General features: G+C 43.4%; 1 protein-coding gene across 1 annotated transcript in view; it reads right to left on the bottom strand.

The window, feature by feature from the left end:
• The window catches only part of LOC137369253 (fibrillin-2-like), a 496,406-nt gene that overhangs the window by 33,309 nt on the left and 445,084 nt on the right, over nucleotides 1-18,013 (bottom strand). Inside the window, exons 57-60 of the mRNA XM_068030179.1 lie at nucleotides 8,101-8,307; nucleotides 7,657-7,782; nucleotides 2,937-3,059; nucleotides 2,090-2,206 (exon numbers count right to left, since the gene is read on the bottom strand). Of these exons, the coding sequence (XP_067886280.1) occupies nucleotides 2,090-2,206; nucleotides 2,937-3,059; nucleotides 7,657-7,782; nucleotides 8,101-8,307 (573 nt within the window). The remainder of the gene's footprint in view (nucleotides 1-2,089; nucleotides 2,207-2,936; nucleotides 3,060-7,656; nucleotides 7,783-8,100; nucleotides 8,308-18,013) is intronic.

Genomic DNA, 18,013 nt, shown 5'->3' with positions numbered 1-18,013 from the left:
GGAGGCTTCCACAGCATCTATCTTGGGTCAAGTTGGCCTAGTTTATGTGCAACAAATGCTGGAAGCTAATTGCAGTAAAGAAAATTATCAAATTTCCATACTGCATCCAGCAAATCTTGATTGTTTCTTGTGGTGACTAGGAGACAGAGAAAGGAAAGCAGAAGATTGGCACTGGAGAGTCCAGGAAACATAGAAGAGTGGAACCAGGCTAAAAGTAAGTGAGCACAGCTTTGAGTCAGAGTGCCATGAATTGGATGATCCCACTGACAGACATCAAGCCAGGAAAATCTATCATACTATATTGAAATCTATCATACCCCTTGAACTTTGATATATTAAGGATTCATGTGCTGACTGATCTGCATGCTGAGACCAATGTTGGAGAGTCCAGTAAAGAGAAGAACGTGGGACTGGCATAGCAACAGGTGACTACACCATTCAGATAACATGCTATGAGTTGGATCATCGAATGAATGAAAAGCAAAATTGGAGCAGGAGCAGAAATTTTAATATGTCGAAGTACTCCCTCTGACTTTGATACATCAATACAAAATAAAAAAGACTTGCAGCATTAAACTATTAATCTTGGATTTCAATCCCCTTGAAATAAAGGCCAACATGCCATTTGCCTTCTTAATTGCTTGCTGTACCTGCATGCTAACTTCCTGTGTTTCTTGTGTGAGTACACCCAAGTCTCCCTGAACATTAGCATTTAAATGTTTCACACCTTTTAAAAAATATTATGATTTTCTATTCTTACTAAGTGAATAACCTCACACTTTCCCACATTATATTCCATCTGCCACCTTGTTTCCCACTCACTTAACCTGTACAAATCTCTCTATATCCTCTTTGTGTCCTGCTCACAGCTTAAATTCTCACTTAGCTTTGTATCATCAGCAAACTTGGATACATTACTCACGGTTTCCTTGTCTAAGTCATTACTATAGATTGCAAATAGTTGAGGCCTCAGTACTGATTATTGCTGCAAACCACTAGTTACAACCTGCCAACTTAAAAATGCCCCATTTATCCCTACTCTATTTATGCCACCACTGAGAACATATTAATTTCTTACTCTAGCTGATGTCCTATGGTATTGTTTATTAACAGTCTGGAGTCCCAACCACAATTGTGATGTTTAACTGTTTAGATGAAGCTATTATTAACCTAATCTTTCCAGTTAAAGCCTTTGCTTAAACATGCTGTGTGGGGAAGAGGCATATATATAAGCACATCCAGACAACTGTAGGTGCTTGTAAAGTCTTTAGGGCAATTAGAGGGCATCTGTAGCTGGCTGAAAATGTCTAGCTCCAGGCCAGAAGAGCTTAGTGTGATATAAGTAGCTGTCTTCTTTTTAAGATTACGTGAAGAAGATCAGTCCTGAATCTGCTATTTATTAGTTTACCTGTATCTCCTTGCCCTACTGTCAAAGTTTAGTGTGAAACAATTTTCTAGATTTATCTTTTTCATGCCATATTATTCTGTAAGATTGCTTCTCAGTTGCCTCCTTTCAAAGTTGAAAAGCCCAAGTTTTTTCAGTCTTTCTACATAACTCAGACTTTTAATCATAAGGTTCGGCCATGCAAATCTTCTTTGTACTGCCTCTAGCACTTAAATATTTCCTCTGTGCCTCAGTAACTAGAAATGGACGCAGTAGTAAAAGCGTGGTCTGATCAGAGCACTACACAGTTTGAGCACAATTCAGTCACATGGTTAGCAGCTGAAGTGTCAGGTCACGAGGTTAACAGCATGACTTCGGGTATGAGATCACCGTGAGAGCAGCGTGATTCCTGAAGTGCCAGGTTACAAGGTTAGCAGCATGATATCTTTTCTCTCAATCTGTTTTGTTTTTGTCTTTGGTATATCACAAACCTTTTTTTTGTCTATGGACAAAGCCACAACAGTTCAACTGACATAAAATAAAAAAGCATCATATGCTGGAAATGCACCATCTGAAAGACACAAATCTTTGCCATATTCATAGCATAACATAAAAATTACTCCGTCAACCATAAGACACACACTGAAAAAGTTCCAGGTGCAATAATGCAAATAAGATCCTTGTATAGGTATAGATTATTCCTACCAATGCAGGCAGTGTGATGCTGTGTGAATCCAGGTGGGCACTTGCATGTAAATCCTCCAATAGTGTTGACACACAGGAACTGGCAGTTGTGCTGTTTTGTAGAACATTCATCAAGATCTGAGATTAAAAATGTAAAGCAAGTAAATAGATAAGTGCCCAAGTCATTTAAAAGCATCATTTATATTAAACGGTAAATGTAAATCTGAACATTTCATCTATAAGGAGGATCTATGTGCCTGTAGACTGCTGAATACCAGAACTGTCTGAACTTTGGGCAAATCTCAGGTGTGAGATTTTCAGCCAGGAATCAGCTACATATATCCAAGCAAAAAGACTTGCAGCATATATCATGCAAACAAGATCCAAGATCAGGATGTACTCCAAAGGGGTCCCCGATAGCTGACATCACTGAACTGGGCTTATGTCTTACTTTCACTCAGCAAAATGAGGGTTGGATTACATGGCCCCGTAGAGGGCTGCTTAAAACTTGATTACTTGTAAAAAATCTCAGCTTAACTAATTAGCATTCATTGTGCTTTCCCCTGGAGTTACTGCTACTAAAAACCTAAGAATTTCAAATCACGCTAGTCATTTTTCTGCACTAAATTTCTGAACTTTTTTGCTTTTTACCTCTTTCTCGTCACCCCACTCCACTGCAACAGATTAAATTCTCACTCATACTAGGATCTGTCTGAAGGTAACAACCTCTGGCTAAGCTGAGATAGAACTCATGTAGATGAATCCACTACCTAGATTTGATCAAATAGCATATGAGGTAGCAACTGTGAAAAAAAAATCAATGCATACTAAAAAATGCCAAGTACATTTAAATATTTCCTTTACTAACCTCTACATGTCTTTCCATCCTCCTGCAGGAGGTAACCTCTTGGACATGAGCAGTGGTAGCTCCCTTCTGTGTTCTTACAGATAAAGTTGCATGGTTTTGGCGACTGAGCACATTCATCAAGATCTGGTTATGTAATGACAGAAAGAACAGTAAAATTAGAAGTCTGTGCCAATTCTTAATAGATTTGAGTTAATCGTACATATGACAAAACATGCAGGCCTGGAATAGTCGATTGGCATTGTCTGTGCATGGATAGCATGATTTAACTGAATTTTCTATTTAGTGTTATTTTAGTGCCAATGGTAATTCATTTAATCTAAATAGGTTATCACTGGTGTTAAAGTAATGACAATCAAAAAAATCCATGCTTTATGTAGGAAGTCAGATATTATCCACAAAAACTATATTCTCAAAAAGAATTGGAACCATGTGTGTGGTATAGTAGTAGTTCATAAACTGTTGTGACTGACTTTAAAGCATTGCTGCACTGAACCACCACTGCTCTGAAATAGGCTTACTCTTTGATTCCTGCTCTCTCTGCACGATCATCAGTGAATATTCTTTTGTTCATTGTGGCCCTGCCCTCTAGAACTCCCTCCCTAAACACTGTTGCCTTATACTTCCATCCCTTAATTTCAAAAATGTCCTAAAAACCCTTCTTTTTAATCATGTTTATGCACCCCTTCTTTTATTTTTCTGTTTCTCCTCTCCTTCCAACTTTATGCCCATATTTGTCCTTGCCCTATAAAGCACTTTTAAAATTTGGGTTCTGCCAACTCCTGACCTCATTACAGCCTTGGTTCAAACATGGCCAAAAGAGCTGAACTCAAGATTTGAGGTGAGAGTAACTGCCCTTGACATCAAGGCAGCATTTGACTGAGTAGGGCATCTAGGAGCCCTAGAAAAACTGGAGTCAATGGGAATCGGGGAAAACTCTCCGCTGGTTGGAGTCATAACTAGCGCAAAGGAAGATGATTGTGGTTGTTGGAGGTCAATCTTCTCAGCTCCAGGACATCACTGCAGGAGTTCATCAGGGTAGTGTCCTAGGCGAAACCATCTTCAGCTGCTTCATCAATGACCTTCCTTCAATCATAAGGTCAGAAGTGGGAATGTTCGCTGATTGCACAATGTTCAGCACCATTTGCGGCTCCTCAGATGCTGAAGCAGTCCGTGAAGAAATGCAGCAAGACCTGGACAATATCCAGATTTGGGCTGACAAGTGGCAAGTAACATTCGCACCACACAAGTGCCAGGCAATGACCATCTCCAACAAGAGAGAATCTAACCATCTCCCCTTGACATTCAACGGCATTATGATAGCTGAATCCCCAACTATCAACATCCTGGGGATTACCGTTGACCAGAAATTGAACTGGAGTAGCCATATAAATACCGTGTTTATAAGAGCAGGTCAGAGGCTAGGAATCCTGCGGTGAGTAACTCACCTTCTGACTCCCAAAGCCGCCACAAGTCAGGAGTGTGATGGAATACTCTCTACTTGCCTGGATGGGTGCAGCTCCAACAACACTGAAGAAGCTCAACACCATACAGGACAAAGCACCCTGTCCACAAAAATTCACTCCCTCCACCACCGATGCACAATGGCAGCAGTGTGTTCCATTTACAAGATGCACTGCAGCAAAGCACCAAGGCTACTCAGGCAGCACCTTCCAAATCCACGACCTCTATCACCTAGGAGGACAAGAGCAGCAGATGCGTGGGAACGCCACCACCTACAAGTTACCCTCCAAGCCAAACTTCATCCTGACTTGGAACTATATCGCCGCTCCTTCACTGTCACCGGGTTAAAATCCTGGAACTCCCTTCCTAGTAGCACTGTGGGTGTATCTACCTCACATGGACTGCAGCGGTTCAAGAAGACAGATCACCACCACCTTCTCATGGCCAATTAGGGATGGGTAATAAATGCTGGCCTGACCAGCGATGCCCACATCCCATGAAACAAATAAAAAAAAACTCAGACATCTTTCTGTAGGTAACAAGTATTACAAAAATGTAAGTTGCCAATCAGAAGTCTAGCAGACGACTTGCTCCCAGGCCTCTGCCAATACCTTTTTAAATTTTTGTTGAAGGTAACTCACAGTGGCACAGTGGTTAGCACTGCAGCCTCACAGCTCCAGGGACCCGGGTTCGATTCTGGGTACTGCCTGTGTGGAGTTTGCAAGTTCTCCCTGTGTCTGCGTGGGTTTTCTCCGGGTGCTCCGGTTTCCTCCCACAAGCCAAAAGACTTGCAGGTTGGTAGGTAAATTGGCCATTATAAATTGTCACTAGTATAGGTAGGTGGTAGGGAAATATAGGGACAGGTGGGGATGTTTGGTAGGAATATGGGATTAGTGTAGGATTAGTATAAATGGGTGGTTGATGGTCGGCACTGACTTGGTGGGCCGAAGGGCCTGTTTCAGTGCTGTATCTCTAATCTAAATACAAGTTGTGGGAGTGTAGTTTAAGGATGTAAAGGGTTAATATTGAAGACCGAGAGAGAGACCCCTCCCACTATACAAGCTTTGATATAACAGTCACATGAGACAGGCTTGAGAAGAAGGTATAGCCACACGAAGGATGCTAGCTAAGGTGGCTTGTGGACAGTGTATATAGCAGCTGTAAATAATAGAGTTGTTAGTTAACCTTTATCAGAGTCCAGGACTTCCTCAACAACGCCCTACAATGCGACTAGTATAAACCCGACAAAGAGTCCACAAAGATATATAGATAGGTTAAGTGAATGGGTAAATATTTGGCAGATAATGTGGGAAAATGTGAGTTTGTCCACTTTGGCAGGAAGAATAGAAAAGCAGAATATTATTAATTGGAGTGAAACTGCAGAATGTTGTGGGTACAGAGGGATCTGGGTGTCCTCGTACATGAATCACAAAACGTTAGCATGCAGGTACAGCAAGTAATTAGGAAGGCAAATGGAATGTTGGCCTTTATTGCAAGGGGGATAGAGTATAAAAGTAGGGAAGTCTTGCTATAGCTGGACAGGGCATTGGTGAGACCGGACCTGGAGTACTGCATACAGTTTTCATCTCCTTACTTAAGGAGGGATGTAGTTGCATTGAAGGCATACAGAGAAGGTTCACCACATTGATTACTGGGATAAAAGGTTTGCCTTATGAGGAAAGGTTGAGCAGGTTGGGCCTATACTCATTGAGTTTTCGACGGATGAGAGGTGATCTTATTGAAACATATAAAGTTCTGAGGGGGCTTGACAGGGTAGATGCTGAGAGGATGTTTCCCTTCGTAGGGGAATCTAGAACTAAAGGGAACAGTTTAAAAATAAGAGGTCTCCCATTTAAGACGGAGATGAGGAGCAATTACTTCTCTCAGAGGGTCGTTAATCTTTGGAATTCTCTTCCCGAGGGAGCAGTGGAGGCTGGGTCATTGAATATATTCAAGGCTGAGTTAGACACATTTTTGAACAACAAGGGAGTCAAGGCAGGAAAGTAGAATTGAGGCCACAATCAGATCAACTGTGATCTTATTGAATGGTGGAGCAGGCTCGAGCGGCAGAAAGGCTCACTCCTGCTCCCGTAGGTCTGAGACCTGCAGCCACTACTTTTTGTCTTTTTATGTTTTTACATTTTACGTCGGCCTTGCTTTCTCTTTGCTTTTTATTTTTTTAAAAACCTGTATTAAATCTGTCATGAACTTTTAAAGGTTACTTTGTAGGCATTGATTTAAAACTAAATGTGATTGAGCTCTGATTAAGTCAAGTAATTAATCAATTATGTAATCAATGGCAAACAGTCATAATATTATTAACTATGAACTTGTTTTTCCCATGAACTCTATCCTTTTATTTTCACGATGGTCAAAGCAGGCCATGTACAGATGTTGTTTTGTCCAAACTACTGTTTTTCTCTTCTTGAAAATAACGGTTGTTTTCCCATTGTTTAAAAAGTCGTCAGTTCTTACGGTATTCGATGATCCTCGAACTACATGCCTGGACAATGGATAACCTTGCACATGGAGTAGTCCTATGGTGTGGAATCAGAAGATGGAGTTTAATTGATGTACAGTATAACCTAATTGATGGCAGGTGAGAGCCACCATCAAAGGATGGGCAAACAGCCTGGGCAGCCTCGTAGTGCCTGTGAGAAGAATTCAGTAAGGACTCATGGTTGTCAGACTCTTGTTTTAAGAAATTCTGATGGAGGCCTCAGAAATCTGGAACAGAGCCAGAAATTGGACTTTAAGGGCTGCAGCCGGAGTGCACTAGGCAACCAGTGAAGACTACGGAGGAAGGGACGTTGATGGAGTGATTGACTGCAGAGTCCAGCCCCATGCAAGGTTATCCATTGTTCTGGCTTGTAGTTCCCCTCAAACATTGGTGATGTGTGCTATAAGATTGTTGTCTTTCTATACTCTTTTCCTTCCTTTCTTTTTAAAAGTGTTATTTATTTTTTTTATCATTAATAATTTTAAAATAATTATTTAATATAGATTATTGCTTTAACACATTATTTGGTATTGAGTCATTCATTGCTGTTATGTTCGGAGCTATACTCTGGACATAGGTGAAACTCCGCAAGGGACTCTCAAGCCCTACACTCCTATTTATGATCCTCTGACTTCCACTACAGAAACTGATATTCAAAATAGTAATGGGAAAGAACCTGTGTTGTATTTTTAGAAAAGGCCATTAACCTACATCCAAGAATAGTCAATTACAAAAAAGATGAGTTAAACTATTACTTACCAATACATGCTGTACCCGTGAGGTCTGTGGTGTAACCAAGCTTACAGAGACAGCGGTAAGAACCCAGCGTGTTGATACATTGACCATTCTGACATAGGTTAGGCATCACCTTACATTCATCTATGTCTGTAACAAAATGCCCAGTTAGAAAATATATATATGTATAGACAATCAATTTGGTGCATCCTTTAAGAATAGTACACAATTGGAATTACTTCTTTTTTTGTTCACAAAGACCATTGGAATCTAATTTCCAGAAGCCATTTTATTAAGGTTAGAAATTACGAATTATGATTCAATTCAAAGTAGATGTCCCAAAACTGTGGAAAATAATTTCCCTGTAGTTCAAAATTCCATACACAAATTAATTAAAAATAAAAGACTTCCTTTTATCTTAAAATATAATCTGAAGCATAACATTATGCAGATCACTGCTCATTTTACCTTGTCCGTCAGTTGTGTAGCCTGGACCATGTGGACAAACCTTTTTGTGCTGGGCAGTACCAGGCAGTGGGCAGAGCTCACACTGGTTACCCCAACCACGACCACCGTCACAACAACACTCAGACTTGGTGACCAGGTTGCGACTGCTGGAAGACATCTGACACATAGTTTGAAGAACCTCTGCAAAGCAGAAGGCCTTGCGATTGTCTGTTGGTGGAAAAATTGAATTAAAAGATAGAACCTGCAGATTAAGAACAGACTTTAATATTTGAATCCTCGATTAAAAAAGAGCTTAAAGCTGAATGAGTTTTCTCTCTTGCTTTGGTTTCACATCCCCCACCAAAAATCACTTCCCATCTGAGAAAACAAATGTGTTACAGCACCAGGGTCAGTCTTCAGGTGGTGCAAGACAATGTAATCAGAACAGCTTTGACAACCTGGGTATTGAACTTCTTTCTCAATCTTCTGCTTACTGTGTCTGTTGTTGGCACTACTGAGGCCTTTCAAGATGCTTTCCAACCACTTTTGTCAAATTACTATTCTGTAAGCTGCTTTTCCATTTTAATTTTCAGGACAGGTGATTACAAGAACTGGTGACCTTAACTCAACATCAGATTTGTAGACCCACATTTTCATGCATCGGTGATGCTGTCAATTCTGGGTAATCTGGGTTGATTATTCCAAGAGTTATAGCCAGCAAAGAGACTGCACTCCTGGAATTTAAAAGAACCTTTTTCTGAATGAATAGGTTCCATACAGGGCAGAGAGCTTAATGCATCTACCTTTTCAAAAGGCACTTCCACGTTGGTCTGTGCTACTCCAGCCACACTACTTCCAATGTTCACAGTTTGGTAGCGGCACAGTGGCGCAGTGGTTAGCACCGCAGCCTCACAGCTCCAGCGACCTGGGTTCAGTTCTGGGTACTGCCTGTGCGGAGTTTGCAAGTTCTCCCTGTGACCGCGTGGGTTTCCGCCGGATGCTCCGGTTTCCTCCCACAGCCAAAGACTTGCAGGTTGATAGGTAAATTGGCCATTGTAAATTGCCCCTCGTGTAGGTAGGAGAATGGTGGGGATGTGGTAGGGAATATGGGGTTAATGTAGGATTAGTATAAAATGGGTGGTAGTTGGTCAGCACAGACTCGGTGGGCCAAAGGGCCTGTTTCAGTGCTGTATCTCTAAATAAAATAAATAAAATAAAAATAAACACCAAAGTATGATTACACTAAGATTATCAGATGGGAGCTTGGTTTTCCCAGCCACTGGCATTTGTATAACTGGAAAAATTATCATTGGTGTTGCTGCCAGCTGAGTGAGACCTGCTATGGGAGGTGGTGGCACTAATATGACATTGCAGCAATACTGAAGTGTCTATCCCAGAATGGGCCAATACAATCACATTATGAGCCTTTTTCTTAAATGGCTGTGAAGTGCTTTAGGACATCCAGAGGTCATAAAAAACACTGTCTAAATGCAATTCTTTCTTCTTTTACAGTACTGCTGATGACAGGCCTAAGGTAGTGCTTTGGTCTGGATACCAGTGAGCCCCATCTAAAGAGATTCATTTCACCACTGCTTCTGGCTTTCCACATCAGCAAAATTGTGGTGCGTTGTTAACATGGTGGGCCATAATACCCTAGCCCCCAGAATTTTGGTGTTTAGATCATTTGCACAATGATGGTAGGTTCGCCAGCCACTTTCAGGATGTCTGCCTGGAACTGGGCCAGAGAATGGTTCAAAGACAAAGAACAAAGAACAGCACAGCACAGGAACAGCCCATTCGGGCCTCCAAGCCTGCGCCGATCTTGATGCCTGCCTAAACTAAAACCTTCTGCACTTCCGGGGACCGTATCCCTCTATTCCCATCCTATTTATGTATTTGTCAAGATGCCTCTTAAACGTTGCTATCGTACCTGCTTCCACCACCTCCCCCGGCAGCAAGTTCCAGGCACTCACCACCCTCTGTGTAAAGAACTTGCCTCGTATATCCCCTCTAAACTTTGCCCCTCACACCTTAAATCTATGTCCCTTAGTAACTGACTCTTCCACCCTGGGAAAAAGCTTCTGATGATCCACTCTGTCCATGCCGCTCATAACTTTGTAAACCTCGATCATGTCGCCCCTCCACCTCTGTCGTTCCAGTGACAACAATCCAAGTTTATCCAACCTCTCCTCATAGCTAATGCCCTCCAGACCAGGCTACATCCTGGTAAACCTCTTCTGTACCCTCTCCAAAGCCTCCACGTCCTGCTGGTAGTGTGGTGACCAGAATTGCACGCAATATTCTTAAGTGTGGCCTAACTAAAGTTCTGTACAGCTGCAGTATGACTTGCCAATTTTTATACTCTATGCCCCGACCGATGAAGGCAAGCATGCCGTATGCCTTCTTGACTACCTTATCCACCTGCGTTGCCACTTTCAGTGACATGTGGACCTGTACGCCCAGATCGCTCTGCCTGTCAATACTCTTAAGGGTTCTGCCATTTACTGTATACCTCCCACCTGCAATAGACCTTCCGAAATGCATTACCTCACATTTGTCTGGATTAAACTCCATCTGCCATTTCTACGCCCAAGTCTCCAACCGATCTATATCCTGCTTTATCCTCTGACAATCCTCATCATTATCCGCAACTCCACCAACCTTTGTGTCGTCCGCAAACTTACGAATCAGACCAGCTACATTTTCCTCCAAATCATTTATATATACTACAAACAGCAAAGGTCCCAGCACTGACCCCTGTGGAACACCACTAGTCACATTCCTCCATTCAGAAAAACACCCATCCACTGTTACCCTCTGTCTTCTGTGACTGAGCCAGTTCTGTATCCATCTTGCCAGCTCACCTCTGATCCCGTGTGACTTCACCTTTTGCACCAGTCTGCCATGCGGGTCCTTGTCAAAGGCTTTACTGAAGTCCATATAGACAACATCCACTGCCCTTCCCTCATCAATCATCTTCGTCACTTCCTCAAAAAACTCAATCAAATTGGTAAGACACGACCTCCCCTTCACAAAACCATGCTGTCTCTCGCCAATAAGTTTGTTTGTTTCCAAATGGGAGTAAATCCTGTCCCGAAGAATCCTCTCTAATAGTTTCCCTACCACTGACGTAAGGCTCACCGGCCTATAATTTCCTGGATTATCCTTGCCACCCTTCTTAAACAAAGGAACAACATTGGCTATTCTCCAGTCCTCTGGGACCTCACCTGTAGCCAATGAGGATGCAAAGATTTCTGTCAAGGCCCCAGCAATTTCTTCCCTTGCCTCCCTCAGTATTCTAGGGTAGAAAACATCAGGCCCTGGGGACTTATCTATCTTAATTCTCATTTAGTACTCATTTAGTACCTCGCCCATTTCCTCTGGCTCCACACATTCCTGAGCTCCAAGGCATACCACTGAGTAGAGTTGGTGGCAGGCACAATGCCATGGCTATAAATTCCATAAATAATTAAAATTGCTCTGGATTTGGTACCAGAGCCCATGTAACTGATTGTCCAGCAATCAATTACACAGGATGCTGGACCAGTGTCATGATCGTGTAAATAACAGGGAACAGGGGTAAAAATCTAGTTGCGCTACTCTTTGATGCGCACTAAAGAACAGCACTGTGCAATTTGTTCCCTATGTCAAATGTATTTCCCTCATTTGCAAGATATTACAATTTGCCTGCCCATATAGACTGGTGTAACTCAAGCACATAATCTAGGTTAGCAACACCTCAGCTGGATGTATAAACACATCTATCAAAAGACGATGTTGCCATCTATACCTGACATCTAATTGAGGAGTTTAAAATTATAAAAGAATTCAATAAGATAGATACAGAGAAACTATTTTCTCTGATGGGGGAATCCAGAACAAGATGGCATAACTTTAAATTTAGAACTAGGCCATTTTGAAGTGAAATCAGGAAGTACATTTTCACACAAAGGCTAGTGTAAATCTGGAACATGACCCCCTAAAGGGGTGTGGATACTAGGTCATTTAGAAGTTTTCCAACTTGAGATCGATATGTTTTTGTTAGGTAAGGGTGTGAAGGGATATGGAACAGATTCTGGTGAATGGAGCTGCGATATAGATCATCCATGATCTAACTGAATGACAGAACAGGGTTGTGGGGTTGAATGTCTACTATTGCCCCATGTTCAAAGGTGCACTCTCACTGCAATTCCAGCAAAAGTGAGGCAGAAGGGCCCAATGATAAGCTCGGACCTGGATAAATTGGGTTCGTTTCAGATGCTGGGTCTTCTGCCCACCACTATTTGCATCAGAGGGATAAGGTTGGGAGTTCCTGGCCTCTCAGGAAATGAGAGAAGAATTCATGACTGGTGCGGCCAAAAAAAGCTGGCACACGGTCCGAATCCTTGGAGATTTTTTCCTCAGCTGGCAGTGGTCTGGATCTTGCTGTAAAAATAATGCATGCGAAGATTAACACCATTATTAATAAGCAAATTGGTCAGCAAGTTCAGAGGATTAAAAGACATGATATAAGTTGTGAATCTTCAGAACTTGCTGGTCTAATTTACACTATTTGCTTCACACAAATAGCATTTTGCCCTTAGTTTTCTCCTTATTTTTAATAACTAGCTGGATTTGCACATTAATTGTCCATTAAATTCGCCACACAAAATTAAGTCTCGTAATTAACAGCATAAGTATCTTTTTAACAATATCATAGTTGTTATTGCAATATCAATCAACCCCTTTGGCCCAGAAAGGGAACAATTTAAATTGTTCAATCTCATTCCTAAATATAGTAAATTGTTGTTCAAGATTTTATAAATGGCAAATTTTAACTTTTTGCTTACTTTTCCCTTCTGTCTTTTTTCTTTCTTAATCTAATCTTACTTCCCCTCTCTATTTCTCTTTCTGTGCCTGATTTGACTCTAATTCACCCTTCTTCTCTGTCATTCCTCTGCTTCTTCCTCTATCCTTAAATCTTAGTTAAATATGTTCATCCTGCCATTTACTAAGATCGCAAATGTCCTCCCCACACCATTATAATCTTGTAGTTCCAGCAAGATAGAGCGAAAGTTTCTTTCCAGTTGAAGGATACTGGAGAAAGTCTAACGGCGTACAACCACTCCTGAAAATTTTGGTCCAGTTATTTTTTTTCCAGGAAGGGGATACAGTTCCTCCAGATCAGCAGCGGATAAATGATTTTTTTCCCCTTTTATTTCTACCAGTAGGGGCATTCAAATTAGGTGATCACCCCTGATACAACATCCTCCTGTGGAATTAGTGGTGGGGTCCACTGGCAGCGATGATCCTGGTAATAATGTCAAGATTGTTGACCTGCTTTTTTTCTGCCCTATGATGCTTTTAAAAGCTTATAGCTTATTTCCATGCTTTGTCTGGTTTGGATGTTGAAATTCTTTTAATAAACTTATTCATTCATAAGATTTCAACTATTAATGAGGTTAGTCATTTATGGTACAATCCTTCCTGATGTCAATAAAAACCCATCTCTGTATCTGGAGTTGGTAGACAGTGACTGATTTTATAGCCTGTTAAGGTCTCTGTTTCTAGGCAGTAGCTTGTGAAACTGCATGAATCACATATTAGAGGGAGTTGTATTGCTCGGAGTGGGAGCCAACATTTCAGGTTGCTGGAGCAGGAATTGGAGGTTAGTTGGGGAGAGAATGTGAGCTGGAAAGAACTCTTACCCTGAAAATAAGTACGTGTGGCATAACGATGAAAAAATGTCTATATACTGGGCTGATTTTAGAGCTGGCAACCTTGCTTTGGTGGTCAGTGGGTCACAGGGCTGCATCTTGTCAGTGGCAGCCCATCACTGGGCAGCCCTTCCTGTTAAGAAGGGCCACCTGTCCCCAAGAGCAGCTGACCAATCAGAAGGCCAGCATTTCAGCAGCCTGAGCAGTGCCATCGGGAATGGTGGCCATTGCTGGGGCTGCACCTGGAGGAAGAGGATGCAGCAATGGATAAGCGCCCTCACAACAAGGTAAATGAAGCCTGGGCATGCCAGATTTAATCAGGCAGACACCAGCACTAATCAGGCAGGCCCCAGACAGGGGTGTTCGTGAGAGCAGTGGCGCCATTCCAGCAGGGATGGCCAATGCAGCCAGGAGCCCCTCCATGGGTCAAAGAGTGCCCCAAAAGGAAGGCTCCCCCCACCCCGGAGTCTACCAGGAGGCCGCCAGGGTTTACCTGGCGGTCTCCCCACATGGTGGAGGACTTCCCCAGCTGCTGGTAGAACACCAATGGAGGCAGAAAGAGGCCTTTAAGTAGCTCAATTGGTCTCTTGATGGGAGGGCCATCTGCCACCTTCCCCACAACATGGCATGGTGGTGGGAAGGTGACAGACACACTACTCTCCCTGCCTTCCCATGCCATTTTACAGGTAGTAATATCCAGCCCACAGTTTCCAATTTCAGAAGTATCATCAATAGCACGTGTTGCATTTTTAAAATAGGACCGACAAAGGTGGAAAACTAAATATGTCCAACAGTTTGCGTTAAAATTTTGAGAGGTTTTCAAAATTCTGAGATTGAGTGGTATTGCGAGTGGCCAGTAAAAAGCAAATCAAAAACATGAATCCCAAGTTCACATCAGTTGATAGTGTTTAATGGTAACACTAGAAGCTGAATTTTGTCAGATGGTGAGAAGTCTAGCTGCCGGGACCGAAACTGGGAGCAGACCCCATGCCAGTGGGTGCTGGGACTTGGGGCAGGCATTTTACTGGAGGCGACCTGCTACCGCCATCCAATTGAGGACTGCGGCCTGCCCCCACCGCCACCCCCCGCAAAGACTGCCAGTCCAATCAGAGAGCTGACAGCATGGCAGTGTTACAGGTGGCCACTGCTGAGGCCACGGGGTGGGGGGACCCTTCCTTTTGGGGCACTCTTTGACCCCATGGAGGGACTCCTGGCTGCACTGGCCGCTCCCGCAGGAACGGCATGCAGCATGGAAATGGTGACACGATTTCCAAGCTCCCTTGGAGAGAGCCGGGGCTAGGCAGGCTCCTGGGGCCATTAAGGAGGGCCGCCCCAGGGAACCCACTGGGAGGGCCCTACCGGTCTCCCCATGCCTGCCCGATACAGGCAGAATGCCAGTGGAGGTGGGAAGTGGCTCTTAATTGGGTACTTAATTGGCTCAACTGGCTGTCAGTGGGTGGCCATGCCACTGAGGTTCCCGTGGCTGGTTATATGCCATGGCAGTGGGAACATGTCGGGTTTCCCTCCCGACGCCTTCCCCTGCCGTATTATCAGCCCTCCCCCTTCCCAACTGTTGCCATAGGGCTGGCAAAATGCAGCCCCAGGTGAAAAAAAAGAAAAAAAATTCCATTCCCAGTATTGACATCAAAAAGGTGCATGTGAAGCAGAATTAAGATTTGTAGGGTTGTATTTCCCTCTTCATGGCATTTGAGCAGAGCAGGACTTGGGTTGTTTTCCTTGGAGAGGAGAAGGCTGAGGGGGGACCTGATTGAGGTATACAAAATTATGAGGGGCATTGATAGGATAGATAGGAAGAAACATTTTCCCTTAGTGGAGAGGTCAATAACTAGGGGGCATAGATTTAAAGTAAGGGGCAGGAGGTTTAGAGGGGAGTTGAGGAAAAATGTTTTCACCCAGAGGGTGGTTGGAATCTTGAACACACTGCCTGAAGGGGTGGTAGAGGCATGAACACTCACGACATTTAAGAAGTATTTAGATGAGCACTTGAAACATCATAACATACAAGGCTATGGGCCAACTGCGTGGAAGTGGGATTAGGTTTGGATGGGTGCTTGATGGTCGGCGCAGGCGCATTGGGCTGAAGGGCCTGTTTTTGTTCTGTAAAACTCTGTGACTTTGCCAGCTCCTTCAACACTGCTGCAACCCTGATTCATTTTCCTGTGCTAGAGTTCATTAATCATGAATAGTGAGCTCCAGATGGGATTCCAGCCAACAAGAGGGAGGCCAGCAGTGACACAGAGAAAACTGAGCTGGTGCAGCATTAGGGACGCACTACACCACCACAAGAGGCAGCAGGGAAGGGGGCAGAAGAGCCCTGAAGACAATAGGAATCACAGCTTTGTAGGCCTCCGCAGAGATAAAGTTCCAGGCAAATCTTACATTAGTATGTTTGGCCTAAGGATGAAAAACTGTAAACACACAGTTCCCAATTTCAGAAGTATCAACAATAGTGTATTGTACATGTGTTGCACTTTTAAAATAAGGCAGACAAAAGTGTCAAACTAAGGCTGGAGGCAGGGGAGGCCTCGAATATGCCCTCTCCCTCTACTGCTGCACTTTGAAGGCATTACCATTACTATCTTGGGCCTACTTTCTACCAGGCAGTACTGAAAATAGATGGATGGAAGGGAAGTGGGATCGGACGTTGGGCTCTATGTCCCACCAGCATTTACATGAGGCGGGTAGAGAAGCAGCAGACAGCAGCTGTGCGGTGGGGGCAATGGGAAGGGAATTGAGGTTGGGTGAGGAGGGGACAATAGTGGCAGGCCTCACCATACCATTTTCCTGTCGTATCAGCTGCCATCCTGCCCCAAATCAGGTAGGATAACGGAAAAAAATTCAGAAAATGCGATATACTGCAGATGCACAAATTCTGAAACAAAACAGACTTAGAACATTGGTGCTTTGAGTTAGGTACACAGCTCTTGATGGCCAACTGTGAATGCTGCACCTTGCTGTTCCATCTGCACACCCTATTCCATTCCTTGTTAGGATCGTTCCAAATTGATGAATTCATTTACAATACTCACTTGTGCACACTGAATCTGAGTGCCAGCACAGACCTTCTGCTGGTATTTCCCACTGAGCTGCTAGCTGTGCTAACCTGAGAAATGGTCTAAAATAACAGCTTGTGCGGAGGAAGGAAGATTGCCAGTGTTATTCTAAAGTCTGGGAAATGGTCCTTGGTACATGGGAGGGTGTGTGTGTGTGTTGGGTGAGGGAGGGGAGGAGGGTGTGCTGAGAAATAGAATAATCAGTCAAATTAGTAATGAAGTATCACTCATTTTCTAGCAAACTAAACTGGTGTATTCCTATTAGCACGATCTCTGTGGGGGGGAGAGAGGAGAGGTGAGCTTCCCAGACTCTCATTACTGTGATTGACAGGGAGCTCTGATCCATCATCATTAACAAAGTGCACTTTGTGCTTTTACCTTCACAGGGTTGGTTTTAAGTTCCAAAGAAGTGAAATGGAGGACCCCAGCCATATATAATTCCTTCCAATTTGCAACATCTCTCTCCTTTTTATAAAGTCTTAAACCTTTTTTGGGCTGTTCACTCTTCTTTCTTTCCTTTCCCCTCATCTGGCTTTGTTATCTTTCATCTCTTTCCTCAGTTAGTTTGCAACCCCAACCCTCCCCCCAATCCTTACCCTAACACATCACCTCCTCAGCCTTCCTCCTTCCTGCCACTGTGACAGGTTTGAATCCCCCTAGAACAATCCCCCAGCTACCCTCTGTGCCTGTCATGGCTTTCTCCAAAGAGCCTATTATGCCACCTATCAATGCCTCCTTAAAAGCTGTGATCACCAATGCCCATTTGCCTCCCTGTCACTATGCTTACTGGGCGTTAACCTCAGTCATCTCTTTCCTATCTCACTCACTCCACCTACCACTGACACCTAGACTTTGCTGGGGAATCACCAATGACACCCCTCTCTGTGCTTCCCTCCAGAATGTACACTCACCCAAAAACAGGGCCCTTGCCATCCACAACCCTATAGTGGAAGCTTGAATGACATCCTGGCTTTGAATGAATCCTGAATCAAGCATGATAACATGTTGCCCCTTACTGAATCCTCTCCTCCTGCTTATACTTTACACCATATGGCCTAACCAAAATGCTGCAGTGGCAGTGTGGCCCTCATCCTCCTATTCGTCCGGCACCTTTTTCTCTTCTGAGTACCTTACACCCTTACATCTCTCTTGCCCCTCCTTTAG

Source organism: Heterodontus francisci, chromosome 4, assembly GCF_036365525.1.
Source record: "Heterodontus francisci isolate sHetFra1 chromosome 4, sHetFra1.hap1, whole genome shotgun sequence".
In the NCBI taxonomy this organism is placed as follows: Eukaryota; Metazoa; Chordata; class Chondrichthyes; order Heterodontiformes; family Heterodontidae; genus Heterodontus; species Heterodontus francisci.
Note: the sequence above shows the minus strand (reverse complement) of the source record. Positions and strands in the feature narration are given on the sequence as shown.